This window comes from Natator depressus, chromosome 3, assembly GCF_965152275.1.
Source record: "Natator depressus isolate rNatDep1 chromosome 3, rNatDep2.hap1, whole genome shotgun sequence".
In the NCBI taxonomy this organism is placed as follows: domain Eukaryota; kingdom Metazoa; phylum Chordata; order Testudines; family Cheloniidae; genus Natator; species Natator depressus.
In genome coordinates this window covers 121,365,193-121,384,342 of record NC_134236.1, presented here as the reverse complement: position 1 = coordinate 121,384,342, position 19,150 = coordinate 121,365,193, and the positions used below count along the sequence as shown (strand labels likewise).

At 41.3% G+C, this 19,150-nt stretch overlaps 2 protein-coding genes across 5 annotated transcripts in view; both read right to left on the bottom strand.

Moving 5' to 3' along the window:
* The window catches only part of LOC141985030 (solute carrier family 22 member 2-like), a 32,673-nt gene extending 21,285 nt beyond the window's left edge, over positions 1-11,388 (bottom strand). For 3 of the 4 annotated variants that reach the window (XM_074948717.1, XM_074948719.1, XM_074948718.1), the window contains exons 1-3: positions 10,892-11,388; positions 2,761-2,864; positions 559-713 (exon numbers count right to left, since the gene is read on the bottom strand). In XM_074948717.1, coding sequence (XP_074804818.1) covers positions 559-713; positions 2,761-2,864; positions 10,892-11,308 — 676 coding nt within the window. In that variant the 5' untranslated portion in view covers positions 11,309-11,388. The remainder of the gene's footprint in view (positions 1-558; positions 714-2,760; positions 2,865-10,891) is intronic. The other variant, XM_074948720.1, reaches the window with a different exon arrangement.
* Positions 11,389-14,391: 3,003 nt separating this feature from the next.
* IGF2R (insulin like growth factor 2 receptor) overlaps positions 14,392-19,150 on the bottom strand; it is an 88,475-nt gene continuing 83,716 nt past the window's right edge. Inside the window, exons 45-48 of the mRNA XM_074948713.1 lie at positions 18,870-19,056; positions 17,425-17,571; positions 16,578-16,647; positions 14,392-16,043 (exon numbers count right to left, since the gene is read on the bottom strand). Coding sequence (XP_074804814.1) covers positions 15,627-16,043; positions 16,578-16,647; positions 17,425-17,571; positions 18,870-19,056 — 821 coding nt within the window. The 3' untranslated portion in view covers positions 14,392-15,626. The remainder of the gene's footprint in view (positions 16,044-16,577; positions 16,648-17,424; positions 17,572-18,869; positions 19,057-19,150) is intronic.

Below are 19,150 nucleotides of genomic sequence, written 5' to 3'. Positions count from 1 at the left end.
TATCAAAGAGCACCAAAACAACTTCTGCCTTTTTCTTGGTAGGTATCTACTGTACTTGAGTTATTGTTTAAGATGTAAAGCCTGGGTTTGCCGTTTACTGCTCCCTTATGTAAAAAGATTCCTCAAAGTTGTTTGTTTTCTCTGTTTGTTTCTTTACAGTCCTCCCTCATCACCTCCCCCCTTCAATCTGTTTAAGAGCACTGGAGCCTAAATAGTGATGTCACACCAAGCTGCTGCACCCTTCCCTCTTTTGCATACTGGGGAATGGGAGGCTGAGCTTTGGGGTAAGTGGACTGCATCTCAGGTAACAGCCTCATTTGACATCACTACTCTGATCTTCCAAAGACATCGGAATCTGAGGGAAGAAAAACTGATCTCTCTAAAGTACACTGATAAGCAGGGGGAAAAACAATCTCTGAGCAAGTCATATATATTCACTTTCAAAAAGCAGCAAAGGGCCCTTTTCTGCTTTCCAGTTCACATTTAGTTCAATGAATTGCCAGTTTTCCCTTCATGTCCCGTTACCAATATTACTTCCAGGGAAAGCACCAGTCTTACTCAGGATGTAGCCTGCTGTCCAGCTGCCCTTGCTGACCAGTCCTTGTAGGAAGCGAAAGATCACCATCCAAAGGTAGCTTGGCGCAAAGGCCAGAAGAACTCCAGAGATGGCACTTACAAGGATTGTCACTACAAGGCAAAGTTTGCGGCCAAATCTGCATGGGAAAAGAATTACATTTATGAGATCAAAATTCAGACACACACTGAAGTAAACTGTTAAAAACTTCATGTAGCATTTAGAAAATCCAAACATTTGTCTATTGGAGGGATAGGCCCACATTAATATTATAAAACTACATTTTTCTGGTGTTAATGGGGGCCTAGTGCTCACCTACCATTTGGGTTAACTTTTCCATCGCTTTGTAATTCCATAAAAGCTTTTGGATGAAACCAACTATCCCAAATGATAGGTGAGCAACAGGCCCACATTAATATGAACAGACAATAAAGGTATCCCTTCCTGTCTATTTTTGGAATTACAGTCTGTGTTAAGTATGGAGGAAAGATACCTGCGAATGAATATAATTACTCTGCAGTTTCTTTTGAAGTACCTATGTAATGTGAGGATTAGGAGTAACTAATTTACATACAAAGGGCCTGTCATAAATATAAAGGGAAGGGTAACCACCTTTCTGTATACTGTGCTATAAAATCCCTCCAGGCCAGAGGCAAAACCCTTTCACCTGTAAAGGGTTAAGAAGCTAAAGGTAACCTCGCTGGCACCTGACCCAAAATGACCAATGAGGGGACAAGATACTTTCAAATCTGGAGGGGGGTGGGGAAACAAAGGGTCTGTCTGTGTGATGCTTTTGCCAGGAACAGATCAGAAATGCAAGCCTTCCAACTCCTGTTAAGTTAGTAAGTAATCTAGCTAGAAAATGTGTTAGATTTTCTTTTGTTTAATGGCTGGTAAAATAAACTGTGCTGGAGGGAATGTATATTCCTGTTTTTGTGCCTTTTTGTAACTTAAGGTTTTGCCTAGAGGGATTCTCTATGTTTTGAATCTGATTACCCTGTAAGGTATTTACCATCCTGATTTTACAGAGGTGATTCTTTTACCTTTTCTTCAAAATTAAAATTCTTCTTTTAAGAGCCTGATTGATTTTTCACTGTTCTTAAGATCCAAGGCTTTGGGTCTGTGTTCACCTGTACCAATTGGTGAGGATTTTTATCAAGCTTTTCCTGGGGAAGGGGGTGTAGGGCTTGGGGGGATATTTTGGAGGAAGATGTCTCCAAGTGGTCTCTTTCCCTGGTCTTTGTTTAAAATGCTTGGTGGTGGCAGCATACTGTTCAAGGACAAGGCAAAGTTTGTACCCTTGGGAAGTTTTTAACCTAAGCTGGTAAAAATAAGCTTTTTTTTTCATGCAGGTCCCCACATCTGTACCCTAGAGTTCAGAGTGGAGAAGGCCTTGACAGGGTCCGATCCTGCAAACCATCCATGGTTAGATCTTCCATTGACATGAAGTGAAGTTTCACACATAGAGAGAACTTACACGATGAGGCCTGTAGAGCTTGCAATGCAAAGCAATTTGGAGGGGGAGCGGAGAGAAATACGTTATTAGGAACGTGGACAACTTTTTCCAGTGACTGGAAAAATGGTTCTAATGGTTTATAACACAACGTGCGCTTCCTGTGCCCGGAGCCAGTGGTATACCCTTAATCTCAATGGGAGTCTACAATGATTTCATACCCTAGTTCTGAACATGGTGCTGCGGTTACGTAAATCACTTGTGTCTCATATTTGCATTGATATTGTATCTATTTGGCAATCTCCAACTATTATTTCTTGATAAGCAAACCTTTGTCAAAAGGGAACAGGATGTTTTCATATCAAAATTGCAGTTCGTACCACAGAAAGACAGAATGACAGCTCCAACTCAGTTTCCTGGCTTTTGTAAACAATCAATATGTTCATATAGGGTGTCTGGGTTTTTTGCACGTATCACCATAAAATATACTGAAGAGCACATGAGCACTGCAGGGAGGAAGCTTGTGGGATCAGGAAAGATCTGCAGCTACAAGTAACCATAGACATCTCAGAGTCTTTAATATGTTTTTCTAAGACGGAGAGACTTAGTGTTCATTCACTGAAAGGCGCATGAGCATGCTATTAGTCAGATGGATTTGCTTCTACATTGGTTTATTTTTAACTGCTAAACATTGATTAGGGATATCAGCTATGTTTTAATATCCCACACATACCTGTCTGCTATGTAGCCGATGTATACCGATCCCAAAAAAAAGCCAGCATTCACACAGGACTGAAAGAGATCCACCTTCCAGGAGTCTTCACACACCAGGTTAAACTGAAGAGGCACATCACAGTTAGAAGGGAAACTCAGTGAATATATCCACTCCTTAAAACTAGAAGCTGGTTGATACCAACCACTTTAGCCTTGCCTTATTAAAACAGCATTCTGTTGCAGGGTTGATCCTGCATTTTAAGAGTACCACCCAAAAGCCCCAACCAGGATTAGGACTCCTTTGTGCTAGGCACTGTATAATCATAGTTCATCACTATGGACTTGAACATCCTTGGACATAGACATGCAGGCAACTTTGGTCCCTTTGGCAGCTTCCACTGGGGGCTGGCAGCTATGGTCCCAGCCGCGATTCCTGCTTCTTCTCCAACTATAAATCAGTAGCCCTAGCTGCTCTAATAGGGGTCTCAAATTTTCTTTGCAATGAAGATTCTAGATGCCTATAACAAGCAGCAAACACCACGTGACCTCCACTGGGCCACAGTCCGAGTGCAGCTGCCTTGAAATACTGTGCACTCTGAGCAGGAAGAGTTTGAATTTGCTGTAAGAAGCCCAAGAAGAGAGGTCCTCAGAGCTTACTGGGCCTGAACACAAGTTCTTCAAGACACTGGGGGGGGCTCTGGAGAGCCAAAGCAGGATTGTCCCTATCCAAGTGTTATCCAGAATCAACCCTGTTAGATATTGGCTACTCATCCTTCGGTTTTGTGCATAGTTTTAGAAAATGTTTCGTAAAGAAATATTGGTTGGGGGGGGGGCGTGAATGGGAGGTGTTAAAGGATGTAAACCTGTCTGTATATCCATTTCCTTCCTGCTGGTGTTAGGTTAATTAAAGTTATGTATTTGTAATCCACACAACAAGATGTGTTTACTCCTGTGCTGGTGTACTTCTGGTTATAGGGGTTACCACAGGACAAAGGCTGGTGCTTCCCCTGTGTTACCTTTACATTCTGTGATTTTTTTCCGTGTCCATTGCTGGACAGCCAAGTAAGGGCTGAAAGGAAGGAGCTAGGGCCTTTGTTGGAGGCCCACAGTTGCAACCGCGCTGGAAGTTGTGGGCAGTGATGGGGATCCTTATCCAAACCCTTTAAACAAAACTTCAGACTTGATCAAAAGATGTCTGCTCAACTGAGGTGCCCATTCTGACTCCACAGCAGGGAGGCTCCCCCAGTGTGGTTGGCAGCAGGCCAGTTACCGAGAACCTACTGTTCTTTTCAAAGATATTTAAATAGAAGAATGTTGAAGGTGAAGAAAGTTACGATTAGCAAAAAAGTAGGTTTTTAAACAAAATTTTTGTCTGTTTGTCCATCTGTGAACAAGTGTTTGACTCAGCGCTGCAGGAGGCAATTAATCTAGTTCTTGCCAGTAGAGACAATTCCAATGGAATAAAGCAAATATTGACAGTGCATCTTCCCCGGGGACCTCACTTCGCTTTAAAATCGACAGCAGAACTCATATGTGATGCAAGAGAGCTGACTCTGCAATAACATTGAGGCACCTGACTGCTCCAAATGCCTAACAGATACATAGGTAATCTGGGACAAAGTCTAACAGACCTATAATAATGATTGACAAGGAGCACAGGATTTTTAACTGAATTTTTGTTTACTTTAAAAAAAAAAAAAGCCTAGAAGTAAGAACTATAGTTCTATCTGTGGAAATCTTTTATAATGCAGATTTACACAGTTATAGAAATGTTTTGACAGGCTCCCAAAAGCTATTCAATGCAAGATCTTTAACAAATTTAATGAAAGTAGAAGAGTGTTCCTCGTTCGGTCAAGATTTCCAAAAGCGATTGATCGTGGCATCTCAGTTTGAGTCCCATCTTGAAATGCCTCAGAAGAGCCCAATTTTCAAACAGTTGTGAGCACCCACTTTGAAAATGAGACACCTTTAAAGGTGCCATTGAGACACCCAGGATCAACAGTGACTTTTGTAAACCTTGGCTCACTGGACTTACATTTTTCCTTTGTCCTTCAGCTGCTGCTATATGGACAATACAAATAATTACAAGTTAACAAAAGGTCTGTTGCAGATGATAGCAAATATGAAGCTAAAATGCTCAGAAATTATTATTCATAAGAAAAGGAAGGCAGAGAGAACCTGTCTGTGTGTACAGAGCTCTTCAACACAAGGGACATTTGGGCCAAAATGTTCAGAATTGACTTGAACGTCACACACCCAAATCCACGTTTAGACACCTAAATAAGTGGTCCGATTTTCAGAAAAGCCAATCACCTGCAATGCCCATTGTCTTCAAACTAGGCATGCTAAGAGGCTTAACATGGGTCATTCCCTCACCAACATTACCTCCTGTCATTTGGATACTCACATCCATCTCAATACAAAGATTTATCCTTAGAGCCACTTCATAGGCAATTTCACCTTCAGGTTCTCATGTGCTAAGCCAATGCTGCAATGTTTGGGTTACAAACGCTACATGGGAACTGCTTTTTAATTTTTTTAAAAAAATAAAATAATGGAAAGCTTTTATTTTAGATGCTTTTAAAATAAAGATATTTTGGGCTAAATTTGATCTGACAAGGTCCCTTAAGACAATTTTCTTACTCACTAAAAATTAACAATGAGGCTTCATGTTGAAACTTTTATCACTTAGCGTACACCTGTGAATGGGGTATTTTCACAAAACACATAATATTGCCCAATATGCACCTGTTATTTCTAAGGCTGTCAAGCAATTAAAAAAAAATGAATGGCGATTAATTGCGTGATTAAAAAAATTGTGATTAATCGCACTGTTAAACAATAGAATACCATTTATTTAAATATTTTGGTTGTTTTCTACATTTTCAAATATATTGATTTCAATTACAACACAGAATACAAAGTGTACAGTGTTCACTTTATTTTTGATTACAAGTATTTGCACTCTTAAAAAAGATTTTTTAATTCACCTAATACAAGTACTGTAGTGCAGTCTCTTTATCATGAAAGTTGAACTTACAAATGTAGAATTATGTACCAAAAAAACTGCATTCAAAAGTAAAACAATAAAATTTTAGAGCCTGCAGGTCCACTCAGTCCTACTTCTTGTTCAGCCAAATCGCTCAGACAAACAAGGTTGGTTACATTTGCAGGAGATAATGCTGCCTGCTTCTTGTTTACAATGTCACCTGAAAGTGAGAACAGGCATTCGCATGGCACTGTTGTAGCCAGTGTCACAAGATATTTACATGCCACATGTGGTAAAGATTCATATGTTCCTTCATGCTTCAACCACCATTCCAGAAGACATGCTGATGATGGGTTCTGCTTGATAACAATCCAAAGCAGTGCGGACTGATGCATCTTAATTTTCATCATCTGAGTCAGATCCCACCAGCAGAAGGTTGATTTTCTTTTTTGGTGATTCAGGTTCTGTAGTTTCCACATCAGAGTGTTGCTCTTTTAAGACTTCTGAAAGCATGCTCCATACCTCGTCCCTCTCAGATTTTGGAAGGCACTTCAGATTCTTAAACCCTGGGTCGAGTGCTTTAGCTATCTTTAGAAATCTCACATTGGTACCTTCTTTGTGTTTTGTGAAATCTGCAGTGAATGTGTTCTTAAAATGAATATGTGCTGGGTCATCATCTGAGACTGCTATAACATGAAATATATGGCAGAATGTGGGTAAAACAGAGCAGGGGACATACAATTCTCCCCGAAGGAGTACAGTGGGAAGTCCCAGAGGTCTACGCTGCCATTAAACAGCCTAGCAGCCTGAGCCCTGGGAGCCTGAATCAGCTGGCATGGGACAGCTGCAGGTTTTTATTTGCAGTGTAGACATACCCTGTGTGGTTGGTCAGACCAGCCCCCACATGGTGCTGCTGTGTCTATAGATTCTCTGGGTGCTCAATCTCCTGCAGAGGCACTAGGGGAAAGCTAACCAGGTTTTCCCAGAATGCACCAATGTGAACACGGTTAGACAGTGTGGATACATTACCTTGTCTGGCATGTGGTTATGTTGTGCCAAGAGTTTGTGTGGACACAACTCAGCCATGTTTGTCGTCTGATGAGAATGGCACAAACTGGTTTCTAAAACACGGTTGCATCTATGCGTGCAGGGCCTTAAATAAAGGATCCTCTCTAGAAACTGCTTCTATATGGGCCCTTGAGTTTGCTAATAGGAATGTGGAGAACTACCAGGGCAGCATGGCTTGACGTGGGTCCCTGGGCCTGGCACCCAGTCAATGGGAATGTACAACAGCACTATCGCTCACTAAAGTCAGTGGCAGTAATTGGGCTGGTTGGTGCCTGCTCCAGAGGAGGAGCGTACAGATGGTGACTTCTGAGGGAAGCATCGTGGAAAAAGACAGCATGAGGAGCCCTGCACAGCCCTAGCCACACTGAACCTCTGAATCCAAAAATGAGGGGAGCAGCAAAAGCAGGAAGCAGAGAGAAAGGGAGGTGGAAAGAAAAACAGGACGGCACCAGGATGCTAGTGAGAAAGATAAGGGAAGGAGAGGGTCAGAGACTACAAGAAGTGCTGGATTTTGGGTGAAATGTGAAGATGAGGTTGATTCTGCCTGTCCTTGGTGCAAGGGGTGAATGTCTCATAGGCAACAGCGACCTGGATCAACACAACGCTAGTTTTTGTCAAATTAAAAGCAGTTCCAATGTCCAAGCTGAACTGACGTATTGTACAGCAGTTAAAGTTTCTCTTGGTTGTAATAAGTGACTAGAGTTGTTCTTACTGGCATCTGCCACGAACCAAAACCTTTAATGAACAAGGTTTTAGAACAATTTTACAAGTAGAAAATGGAAATGATGTTTTCTTCAGTAAATTTACAAAATTGTCGTCAATGAAGTGGAATCTGGAGAAAACTTTACACAAAAGTGTGTGTATTCATATGAAGATAATTCCTTTAAGCACAGGAAAATTAGTGTCAGAAATCAAAAAGTATTCACAATTAAGATGTGGAGATTTTCTGAAAATCTAAAGGGAAGGAAGTTTCCAATAAAAAAAAAAAACAAACAAACAAAGAAACAAAAAAGCCCCACAACGACAACTTTGTTTTCCCCCCTTATGGTTCATATGTTTTGTTGCTACAAAAATTGTATTTTTAAAACATTTTATCCCACTAAATCCAATTCCTCAAGTAGCTCAATCATTAGTCTAATCTAGGCAGTAAATCCTTTTATTTTTTAGTTCGTTCATTCTTATCAATTGCACTTCAACAAGTGACGTTTTTCTTTGTAGCATTGTGCCCGCATCCCACCATCTGATCCCTGCACAGAGTCCCACTGCAATCATAGGCACGGGAGCCCACTCACAAAGATCAGATTGCCATACTGGGATCAGAGTGAAGGAGGACATATTGGCTGCAGTTACAAGGACTCTAAAGCACCACCTCTTCAATTTCAGCAAAGTAGGACATTTCCCTAACAGCAGTGACGACATGTTCACCTGCCTACCTGATGTAATGGGAATAGATGGCACAGCATTACAATAGCTTCAATTATTCCCCTCCAGCACCACTCAGAGAGGGGTGCTGGGTAACTATTCCTCTTCCCCAAGGGCCCTTACCCATGGGACTCCACAATTCCCCCTTCTACATGAGACCACTTGGAGAGATGGCCATGGAGCCCTAACAATATCCCAATAACTCATTTTCCACTGACACGAACAATACCACACTACCAAGAGGTCAAAATGCCTATGAGATCAGTTCCTGGGATGAAGGGCAGCTGCCTCAAACTCAGCCTGGGCAAAAGCAAAGTGTTGCTACTTGGAATGATGAAATGCCCAGAAGAACCATCCAAGGCCTTGACTCTGACCCACCTAATGGTCAAAGTGGCACAAAGCCTTGGGGTTCCATTTGGCTTATCAATGTGTGGATATGACCAAATAGCATCAGTGACAGAAGAAGCCTTCTTCCACTTCCAGCTCACAAGGACACTCAACCCTCTTTCTCCTGGACAAGGACCTGGCCACAATGATCCATCCATTTGTCACCTGTAAGCGCCATCACTGTATGTGATGCTGAATGGGGAAACAATGCACAGGCCAAATTCAGCTACTTGCCTCCTCCACAGTTTAATGTGCTCATAGCACCTAAACATGTACTCCAGTCCCTCCACTGACTCTGTCAAGGCTGATCTCCCACTCTGGCACTTCGAGTGCAGAAGGTGGGGGTGCGCAAGGATTCTAAAAATTAATACTGGCCGCTCCAGGCTTGTATTAAACTCCCAAGGTTGCAGCTTTTTCTGACCTTGGATGGGTAGATGCTGCCACCACCCAAGTGCAAAAAACCCTTTGAGAACCCAGGAAGGCGCACTTGGGAATTCTTTCCTGTGGGATACCCTCAAGCCCTTTCACGACTCCCCTCCAGAGAAGAGCTGAGAAAGAAAACAAAGGAAATCAGCTGTTGCCACCAGCTAATTAAACAAGATGTGCACAAACCTCTTAGGACACAAAATCCAATCCTGTTCTTAAAAAAGGTAAATTGTATTAAAACAAAAAGAAAATACATTTAAAAACTCAGGTTTTGTTAGATTTAAGAAACTCTCTTATAAAAATTCAACATCAAGAATAACCTTCTTAAGGTCCAGCTTAAATGTTATAAGTAAAACAAAAGTATTTGGGATTAGCACAGGAGTCCACAAGCCATAAAGAAATAAACAGAGATAAACCTAAACACGTCTTCCTAGACATTTCCTGATCTACTTACATATCTGGGGTTTCAGCTGAGTAGTTTCTAGGTATGATTTGATGATTTTTCATACCTGGGCCAAGCTCTTACAGCATAGCTGCTCTGTCCCTTCTCTCCCAGAGAACCACCACAGACCAACAATGTGGAAGTTTTTTCCCAATTTTAAAAAGTTCTAGCCTTTCCATTGGCTCTTTTGGCCAGGTGCCCACTCCCTTCTTTTTAACCTATGCAGGAAGACTTTTTAACCCTTTACAGGTAAAGCAAGTAGAGAACAACTACTAAGAGGGATTTTATAGCTATTTGGCTGGCTGGGTGTCCATAAAAGAGAGCTACCCCACCCATTTCATTTATCACAGACTCCCAAACTGCTTCTGCTGCCAATTTAAAGCCTTGGCCCTGATCTTAAAAGCCACAAACAGATTAGATCCCAATTACATTAGAGACCGCATCTCCATCTAAGAAGTGCCTATGTGTGTTTTTAGGAGAGATCAATTATCCTGTAATTTTTCTTACATCGCCCTTCATGTGGGGGGTGTAAATCTAGTTTCAACAATCTTGAGCTTTTATGATTTTTGTCAAATACTTGTATTGGTTCTTGCAATTGTACAAAATATTTTAGCTTAGTTTCATCAAACTTAGTTTAATCCTGTTTATACAGGTTTTTCCTACCACTACTGTGAAGTTAGGTTTAAGAGCTGGGATATTACAAGTGGTGTTCAATTTTTTAAATATCCCTTGGAAGTAATGATTATTTTCCAATATTTGCCTACATGTTCAGCACATTGGAAATCCATGGATTCTTTTCTGTGATTTATTTCCAATTTGGTTGACTAATAAATGGGGTCTCTTTTAGTAGGATTGTGCATTATCTTTTTCCTATATGTAGCCATTTAATCTCATCATCTTTGATCCAACCTAATGAATTTAAAAGGTGTTTCACATTTGTCAAGGCTAAACCTTAATTTTTTTTTCCCCCCTCAAAAGCTATAAGATGTAAGCCATGATCCTACAATAAGCACCGTGTGGGTGTAGGAATCCACTTGTGTGGAACTCACTGCACACGTCACATCTTATATGTTGCTCTTGGTTTCCATATCAAGTTTGAGATGCACGTATACACTTTTCCATGGGAGTGCTCATGCAATTAAAGCTTTGCATAAGATTGTGCTCAATTTACACAAGGAACCATTTACCCTGATTGAATGCAAGAGCCTGTCAACAGTGCAAACAATTCTGTACAGCACTTCAGAACAGAAAACGAAATGCATGTTATGCAATCAAACAGGCCATAGTAGTCAATATATTTCATTATGAGGAGTCTCCTCTTTAATGAAAGCACTTCTGTTAAATTTAACCTTTGTCTGCCCTCAACTAGTTGATAACCCAGGGGATGGGGAGGAAGAGGAAAATATTCATTTGTACCTCAGTCACAATGGATGATCCTGAAGAACTGTAAACCCAGCCATCTTGACAGGGGGTGAGCGGGATACTGCTCCTGTTGCCATAAACAGTGAAGTTTTCTAAGGGGTTTATGCAGCCGAGGCCAGTTGTGTTCCAGTCCACATTGTATCTCCTGCACTGACTAGAGAAAGACTCCCCATGTCTCCCCTGCTCTGGAACGGTGTAATTCAGCTCCTCTTCTAAACTCCAGCCACATTGGCTGCTCAACTCAGCAACTCCAGGGCTGAGACAGCGGTGTTTGGGAGTGAACCCCAGGAAAACGACACCCACGTAAATAGGGGTGAAAGCTGCAGACACGAAGCATAAGACAAAAAAGACTTGTCTCTGGAACAAGTCAAATTCCCCAATATGCTCTAGAATATCATCTAAGTTTGGCATTTTTAAATATGGCAACTCACTTACAGTAACTAACCTGGTTTCTCTTCCCAACACTGCTATATATTTTGTTGGCAGCAAAGCTGCTTAAGTAGCAATAAAACATTTGACCAAAAGTCAAAGAGCTACTTTATAAATTATTAAGCCGTGTATTGGCAGCTTTATTTTTTAAGTTAAATTTGACTTCAAGCCTAGGCTCACCTGTGAACCATGGGGAATTGCTATTTGACCCCCATCGGCTCCCCTAGAATATTCTTCTTCGGATGGGCAGGAAGTGGGGTAGTGGGGCATGTTGTTTGCCCACAAACAAAGTTAACAGGGCTAATAAAAAGTCACTTATTTGTCATTAATTACCCAAAACCTTAGTAAGGTACTTTGAGAGGTATCCTCCCCTAGCTGGTGCCTTATTACCTTGATTTAGGTAGGGTACTCAACTATATTTCTAGCTTAACACATTTATTAGCATGAGTGTGAGAATGAAAAGTTTAGGGTTGCCATTGCTAGGCAACAAATTCTTTAGTGCCCGTCATGAACAGGCTTCGCAGGGGGTATTTAAAATGCGGTTCAATAGAGAGATGCTGTCAAGAAAAAAACAGCTCCCACCTTTGAAGCTGAGTTTTGTAGTGGGGAAGAAATATATGTTCTAAAAAGCTTTGTAGCCAGATGCCTGTTTGTGTATTTACCCTTATCAGGGGTTTCCCCATTCCTCTCTCCCCACTTCCCTCACAGGACAGGTGCAGTGGGATTGCTGTCACAGGTGAGGATTTAGAAGGCAGGTATTTGCCTGTGGGCTTGTCCTCCGGCACCTGCACAGGGTGGATCTGGATTGTGGATAGAACTTCTTTGCACAAGGCTTTAAAGATTTCAGGAAAAACCTTTGAAGCATTTTTTCCCCCCATGTCCTTCTCAAACCCTAAAGCTGAGAGCTCCCCTTCCTCAGTAGAATAGTAGTTTGAGTCAGAAGACAAAAGAGATCTTAGGTTATTTGTCCCTATTCTCCACCTCTTCCCCCCCCCCCACCCCCCGCTCTAGCTTTTCTCTGTTGCGGGGTTTGGCCTACTTCACAGGCATTGCTGCCCAGCTGTTGTCAGGGGTGGTCTTTTGCAGCTTGCTTTATGCAGAGCCTTGAGCCCTCTGGATAGGTCTCCCTCAGGGTGGTCCCCTTCAAGTCCCACTCCCCCTGCCCCAGGATCATTGCTGGAACTCCTTGGTTCAAACCAGGAAGGAGAGCTTGATATGAGCCCTGCCTCTCTCCCCAGGGAACTGGGGACCCATTTTAGGCCTCTGAGGCCCTGAGATGCCACAGGGATATGGTCTTCCTAATCCTGTTCTGTCCTGGGACTAACCCCTGGGGTTGGATGAAGTTCTCTGTTTGTGGAGTCTCTCCCCAATCTGCTTTGGGATCTCTTGATCAGGCTTTTCTGTGTTGGAGTCACGACTTCCTAGGGGCAACGGGACACTGAACATGCCTGTCCAACTCAGAGCCCCATGCCCTAGCAGTGCAAGGGTTGGCAGACTGAGAATGAGCAGGGCACATTCAGCCTCTGAAGAGCCCGTAAAAGCTGCCTCACAGACAGAACACTGCTTGGATTTAGCTCAGTATTTGTGAAGTTGCTCTGCCATGCCTGCAGGGGTCAGTGGAGTCTCACAGGGAGTAGCTGCAGCATTGGCTCCAGATAGCGGAGACCACTCCACTGCTCTTTACCAGATCCAGGAGAGGGAGAGGAGGAAGAAAGGAAAGCTGCTTGCTACTGCCAAAACCACACAAAAATAAAGGCTGGCAAAGAGGAGTCAGGAGCAAAGTGAACCGTGCTTAACTGTTGCTGTGGACACATACGATCTGGCAGCAAGCTGAACAAGAGAGAGTGTGGCTAGCACAGGCTGTGCGAGAGCTTTCAGCTGCCTCCAAAAACTGCAGAGAGGAGGGGAACAGACCACATGGATCAGAATTGTGGAAAACGCTGAGCTGCAGAACAGTTGGGTTTTTTAAGTCTACTCTTCTATAAAAAACAAAAACAAAAAAAACACAAAACAAAACCCACAGCCAATACACCTATCCCAGCTAGAGGGTTTTCACCCCCAAAAAGGGAGAAGACACTGCACGAACTGCACTATGCGTTTTACATGGAAGGCGCCCCAACTAAAGTTACAGGCATCAGTGCAAAATCCTAAAACAGAAGTGCTCAATCCAGACCCCCCAAAAAAAAAAGGGCACTCTCTAACTCCACTTCTCCAAGAGGTGGTTTTTGAAGCGATGCACAAGATGGAAGACCAATTCACTGCAGAAACTGTGCAGGGAGGGGCAGCAGCTTCTGGATTCATCATTAACCCAAACCCTTAACTCTTCTTTAGCTATGTGTTTAACAGTGTATTTCTAGAATTGACAGCTTAGAGTCTGAGGGCCTAGTTACTTATGCAGCTTTAAATAGGACTCACTTAATATTCACAGGTAAACTCTGATTAGTAGATTCAGTCAGGTGGGATCATTAAAATGATTTAGTCTGACTTCCTGCATAACAGGCCATCCAGTAATTCATGCAGTCCAGCCCAACAACATGTGGTGGAACTAGAGAATACTTCTTTTAGAAATATCCAGTCTTGAAGACTGAATAATGGAAAATCCACCATATCCCTTGGTAAAATGTTCCAGTAGACTAACTACCTTGGCTGTTGGAAATGTGCATCTTATTTCCAGAATCTATTTCCTCCCAAGAATTGGCCTTACACCAATTTTATTTCTAGATATAAAAGTGGTGTTCAAGTTTGGAATGCTGACACTTTCTTATATTTAACACGGCTTTACAGAATACACCTATGTTATGGTTTTATTTGTTACTCATAGTTCTCCATACAGAATCTAGGGGGAAAACCAAGACTGAAAAAGAAAATCCATTATTTGAAATTTGCTTATAAATTCAGATGTCTGTGGTGAGACATCTTAAGTTTCATCTTTAGCTTTGCAATCAGAAATGTTAAGTTTCCAGCAGGAAATTTGGAAAGTGACTTTCAGGTTGTCAAACTACAATTTTTTTAAAAAGTGTAAGCAAGAAAAATTTCAGCTCTTATTTTAATACATATGGGAATCATTTGAAACATCCATTTCATTTATTTTATTGAATAGTTTATATTACACTAAATTTGATTCAAAATGGAAAACGTTTTATAAAATGAAGAAACCAGTGTTGAAACCAAATAAGCGAACCAAAAAGGTACAAGGAAGAGTTTCAAAAATTCTGACCAACACACACCTGTACATGTATATGAAACCATATTATCGCCCATAAGATAATTCAGAAAACACTGCGAGGAGTAGACTGCTACAGGAAGATTGACACCACCTCCATTAAGTTCTGGCAACACTGTAATTCAGTGACCACTGGCCCACCATATTTTATGCAGTTAGTACCAAAAACGATACCTGTTATGCAAATTAAGGCTTCTCTAGGTCTTGGGCTTTTTAAGATGACAGGGCTGTGAATATGGCATTCTAGGAATTCTGCACCCATGACCTTGAACAATCCAGTTATGTCTGGGCATACACAAATTCTAGTCCCATCTGCACTCAAGGGAAATATTTGGGTGCTTGTCAGCTGTTTAAGTAAATACCGATGAAATATGTCATGTGACCAGTACCAAAAATATCATGCAAAGAACAACCACCATTTCAGACTAAAGCTAACAGAGTTGTACCTCTCGGTAAATGGTTTTCAATCAATTAAGTGTTTAAATTAGAATGGAATATTCAAATTTACAGGATAAATTAGACCAGTTCCAACATTTACATCAAACCACCCCAAACAAAGAAAGTTACTTTTATTTTCCTTCTCATATGATGGGTGAATCTGTAGAATAATACCCTGCCGGCAGGAAGAACACGTTGCTATTATTCAGCAAACCTGAGTAGTGAGAGTCAATAAATACAAGGAGAGAATTAAAATGCTAGCAGTCAAATATCTTGAATCTCAAGTGACGGGAAAAATTCAGATTTAATCCTGTACTTTGAAACAATTTTGTAACATGTCGTGCCTGTGCTGAAAGTTTAAAAAGAGAAGATCCTGGGGAGAGGGGGAAAAAGAAGAGAGAGAAAACGAACACCAACATAACTCAGCCAACTGGATGCTGGAAGTCCAGTCATTACTGAACAGATCACTGTAAACAACCAGGATTGATTTTTTTTTTCCCTTCCCTTTTGAATGTTTTCTTGTCAAAGGCAAAATTCAGAAGAAATCTCAGGCTAAAGTCTTCATATTTGGTTGGAAGTGTTTTGTTGTCCCACTATATATATATCTATATTTATTTAATTAGGCACAAGAGGGGCTATTTAAACATTCAACAAGTCCTCATCGCTATCATCGTGGAACGATAGGGTATTTGTAGAATTCTGTGTCTTCTGTTGGCCTGGGTTAGGTTTTGCTTTCCTTTCCTTTCCTCCATTCAGCAAGTTGGTCTTGGCATCACTTCCAAGGCTAAATGGCTTCTTTTGCTGGTGTCTGTTCTGGTCTGAGCCTCTGGATTGCACCCCTCTAGTTGACTGAATCTTCACATCTGGAATAGTTAGAACTTCATCCTCACTGTCCAGGTCATCCACGTGGAGAGATGTCAAGGCTTCTGATTTAACAGATGTGGTAGTGATGTGACCATTTTCTTGTCCTCCTTTTCCTGGTCTCTGATTTGGTGCTGCGATTTCCTCCATAAGCCACTCCGTTTCATTCTCATTAGCTTCTTCTTCAGTGTTTATCTAGAGTATGAAGACGGTAAAGTTACTAAATAATATTCAATAGGCTCTCAAGCACCCTTTATGGTCTCCCGAAATCCATCACCTGAGAACCACCAACAGCCCCATCCTGCACTTTGATTTACCATCTTCCACTGACAAGCAAATAGCACAAAATACAGGGTTAGTGCACTAATACTACTTTGATCTCTCTATGCTGCCTTTTACATTCTGAGCGCACTTCCATTTTAGTCTCATCTTCTCTGGCTCTGTGCTTTCCCAGTCTGCCTTCTATTTGTTGATCACTCCTCAGCGTTTCCCTTAAACCTCCTCCTCCTCTCCCCCGATTTGTGGGGACTGAAATTGTTGTTCTGTTCTTTCCCTCCATTTACTTCCAGATTTAGTCTCAGCCAGCCAACTAGCTCACCTATAGTCACAGAATTAGTTTAAATTCATTTAAAGTAATTGTAAGTAGAAGCAGCTACATATTACTGGTCTGGAAAATCATTTAAAAAACAGAACCTCAGAGGTCATCACAACTCTAAGTAGTACAATTACCTTTGTATATTTATAGGAAACGTTTGATGTTCTTCTGCAGCAGTTGGTTATCTTGTGTATCACAGTTTCTCTAAAACAAAAAATGAAAGTTTATCTTACAGTATAGATCCCTATTTATCCTTCTGGAGAAAAACCAGTGATCAGAAATACCAAAACCCTTAGTTTTCACACTCTCCTGCCAGTCTTGGGAAATCTGCTCAGTTTCCTGTCAAGACAAGAGATCTAATACTCTTCTCACATACACCTTTCCAAGTCCATTAATTGAATGGAGTACACTAGTTTATCAGAAAGATTTGGTCCAAGACTATTCTAATTGCTAGCACTAAAGACTCAATTCTAGTATCTGTAGTCAATCACACCACTCCCTCTCTACATCTTGTCACCAATAAATGTTCTGGAACTCCTCTGCCTTCTCAAATCTGTAACAAAATTGCTAGCAGAACATTCACCTGGGGAAGAGCAAACTACATTTACTCTGCAGTGCTGAACATCATGTTAATCATGATAGCATTAACTTACGTATTTGTTCTCTGCTGTATCTATTGGGTCAAGCTGAACCAGGGGAAACGCTTGAGTTTACGCTTAGAGACACCATCAACTTCAAAAAAAAGTCAATTGCCTGAGTCTTCCATTACCCCATTATTGTTATGTGTAACACTTAAGAGTACAATAATTGAACAGATTAGTCAGCCAATTTCTCCCATTTGTGTGGGTCTTTCATACCTGTAAGTACTTTTAATGCATTTCTGAGAAACTGATTAGATTTCAAGTGGATGCCATTCCTTTAACTGAAATCACCTTACATAACACAAGGAAACAATTTTCCCATTAGCCTCCCTTATCTTACCTCCTCTCTTTTTTGTAAAGCAACAAGATCAACAGACACGCTGTGAGAACCACCAGGAGGATACTCAGCACAGCCCCAACAGCTTGGCTTCTTCCTGAAAGGCCTTTGAAAATTTGCACTCCCTGGCCCTCTTTGCTCTCAGAACTTCTGTAGGCAGCATAGGAGACATGGTTAAGAGGACACTGCCTGGTTGTGTATAACAGTCTGAGAAAATGTTGATTAGAAACAGTGGATCAAACAAATTCAGTACAAGATGTAACGCCAGCTCTTGTTGGACTCTTATATAGAAGCTGTTTCAAAGGGAGAAGGTTTAGTGCATTTCTGTTTAATACACAAGTGATCTAGTTTATTCTGAACCAAAGAAATAGGAAGAAGGTGGTCATTTGGGTCTGCAACCAAATACAGAATTATTGTTTAAAAGGACAGTTCTGTAAACATTACACATCTGCATGTAGTTATTAACAAGTAGAATTCTCGGTAACAGTTTTAAATATTTAAGGAACAAAAAAGCTGAACCCAAAACCAACGTAGGATCTAGCTATGAATCTACAGCACCCCAATCCTGTGGAACCCCGGAAATTCTACAGAATTGAGCCTGCACCATAGCAAGTTATAGCAGGTGAACACAATAATGTGTCTTACAACAAGCTGTAACATAGCACCAGATGCAGCTACACATCTTACCTTTGAGACCACGACCTATTGTGCCAATCAGTATTGTTTTATTGTTACCTTGTGCTCTCCCATCTGTCTGTATCCACTTGTTGGATCTTGTCTTATACTTAGGTTGTAAGCTCTTTGAGGCATAGACCATCTTTTTGTTGTGTTTGTACAATATCCAGCATAACTAGGCCCTGGCCTGTGACTGGGATTCCTAGGCACTACCGCAATACAAATAAATGTTGTCCACTCCAGCAGAGAAAAGTTCTGGCATGAAGTGGGCAGGTAACAACCATTTGCAGTGTGGAAGAAACCTAGCTATTCATTTGCACACACTGAATAAACGACTATGGAGGAGCTCTCTCCTCCGCCCCCCCCCCCCGCCTTTTTTTTTTTTTTTTTTTTAAAGTTAAAAGACAGTTTTCTGGTTACTGAGAGGAGTAGCCTAAGGCATATCTCCCATTAAGAAACTGAGTGAATGGGGAGAAGTACATTTTAATTGAGGTCTCTTCTTTTCAGTGCAAATATTAAACAATCTAGACCTAAAATAATCTTAGTACAAGATAAACATTTAGCTGGCAAGTGGAATCAGTGTTCCTCCATTAAGCCTTGAAATTGCATCCACTCACTCCTCTCACAAGCATTAGATGCTCCGTTTACTAGATTCTTAGCTGTCTCTTCCTTGCCACAACTATTGTGGATAATGCTGGAAGGCAAAAGAACCTTCTAGTAGATAAACTGCTAACAAGAACTGCATGTTACTTTGGGAGAATGAAGTTACTTACCCTAATGGACAGACTGCAGACGTGTACCAGGTAAACAAGTATTGGCAGTCCGCAGTCTCATGAAGGAATTCTGGGATGCCTTCCTTTGCCTGTAAACTGCAGTGGAATAAAATCGTTGAGGAGGCGAACTTTGATTTATCTTTACCACAGGCTGAACCAGATGAAAACACAACATCCAAGTCATCATCTACAAAGAAGAAAAGTGAAAAGATTTTATAAAATACTGCACAGGTACTAGGTCTTTACAAATGGTCTATTAAATGTGCTACATTTTTACTGAG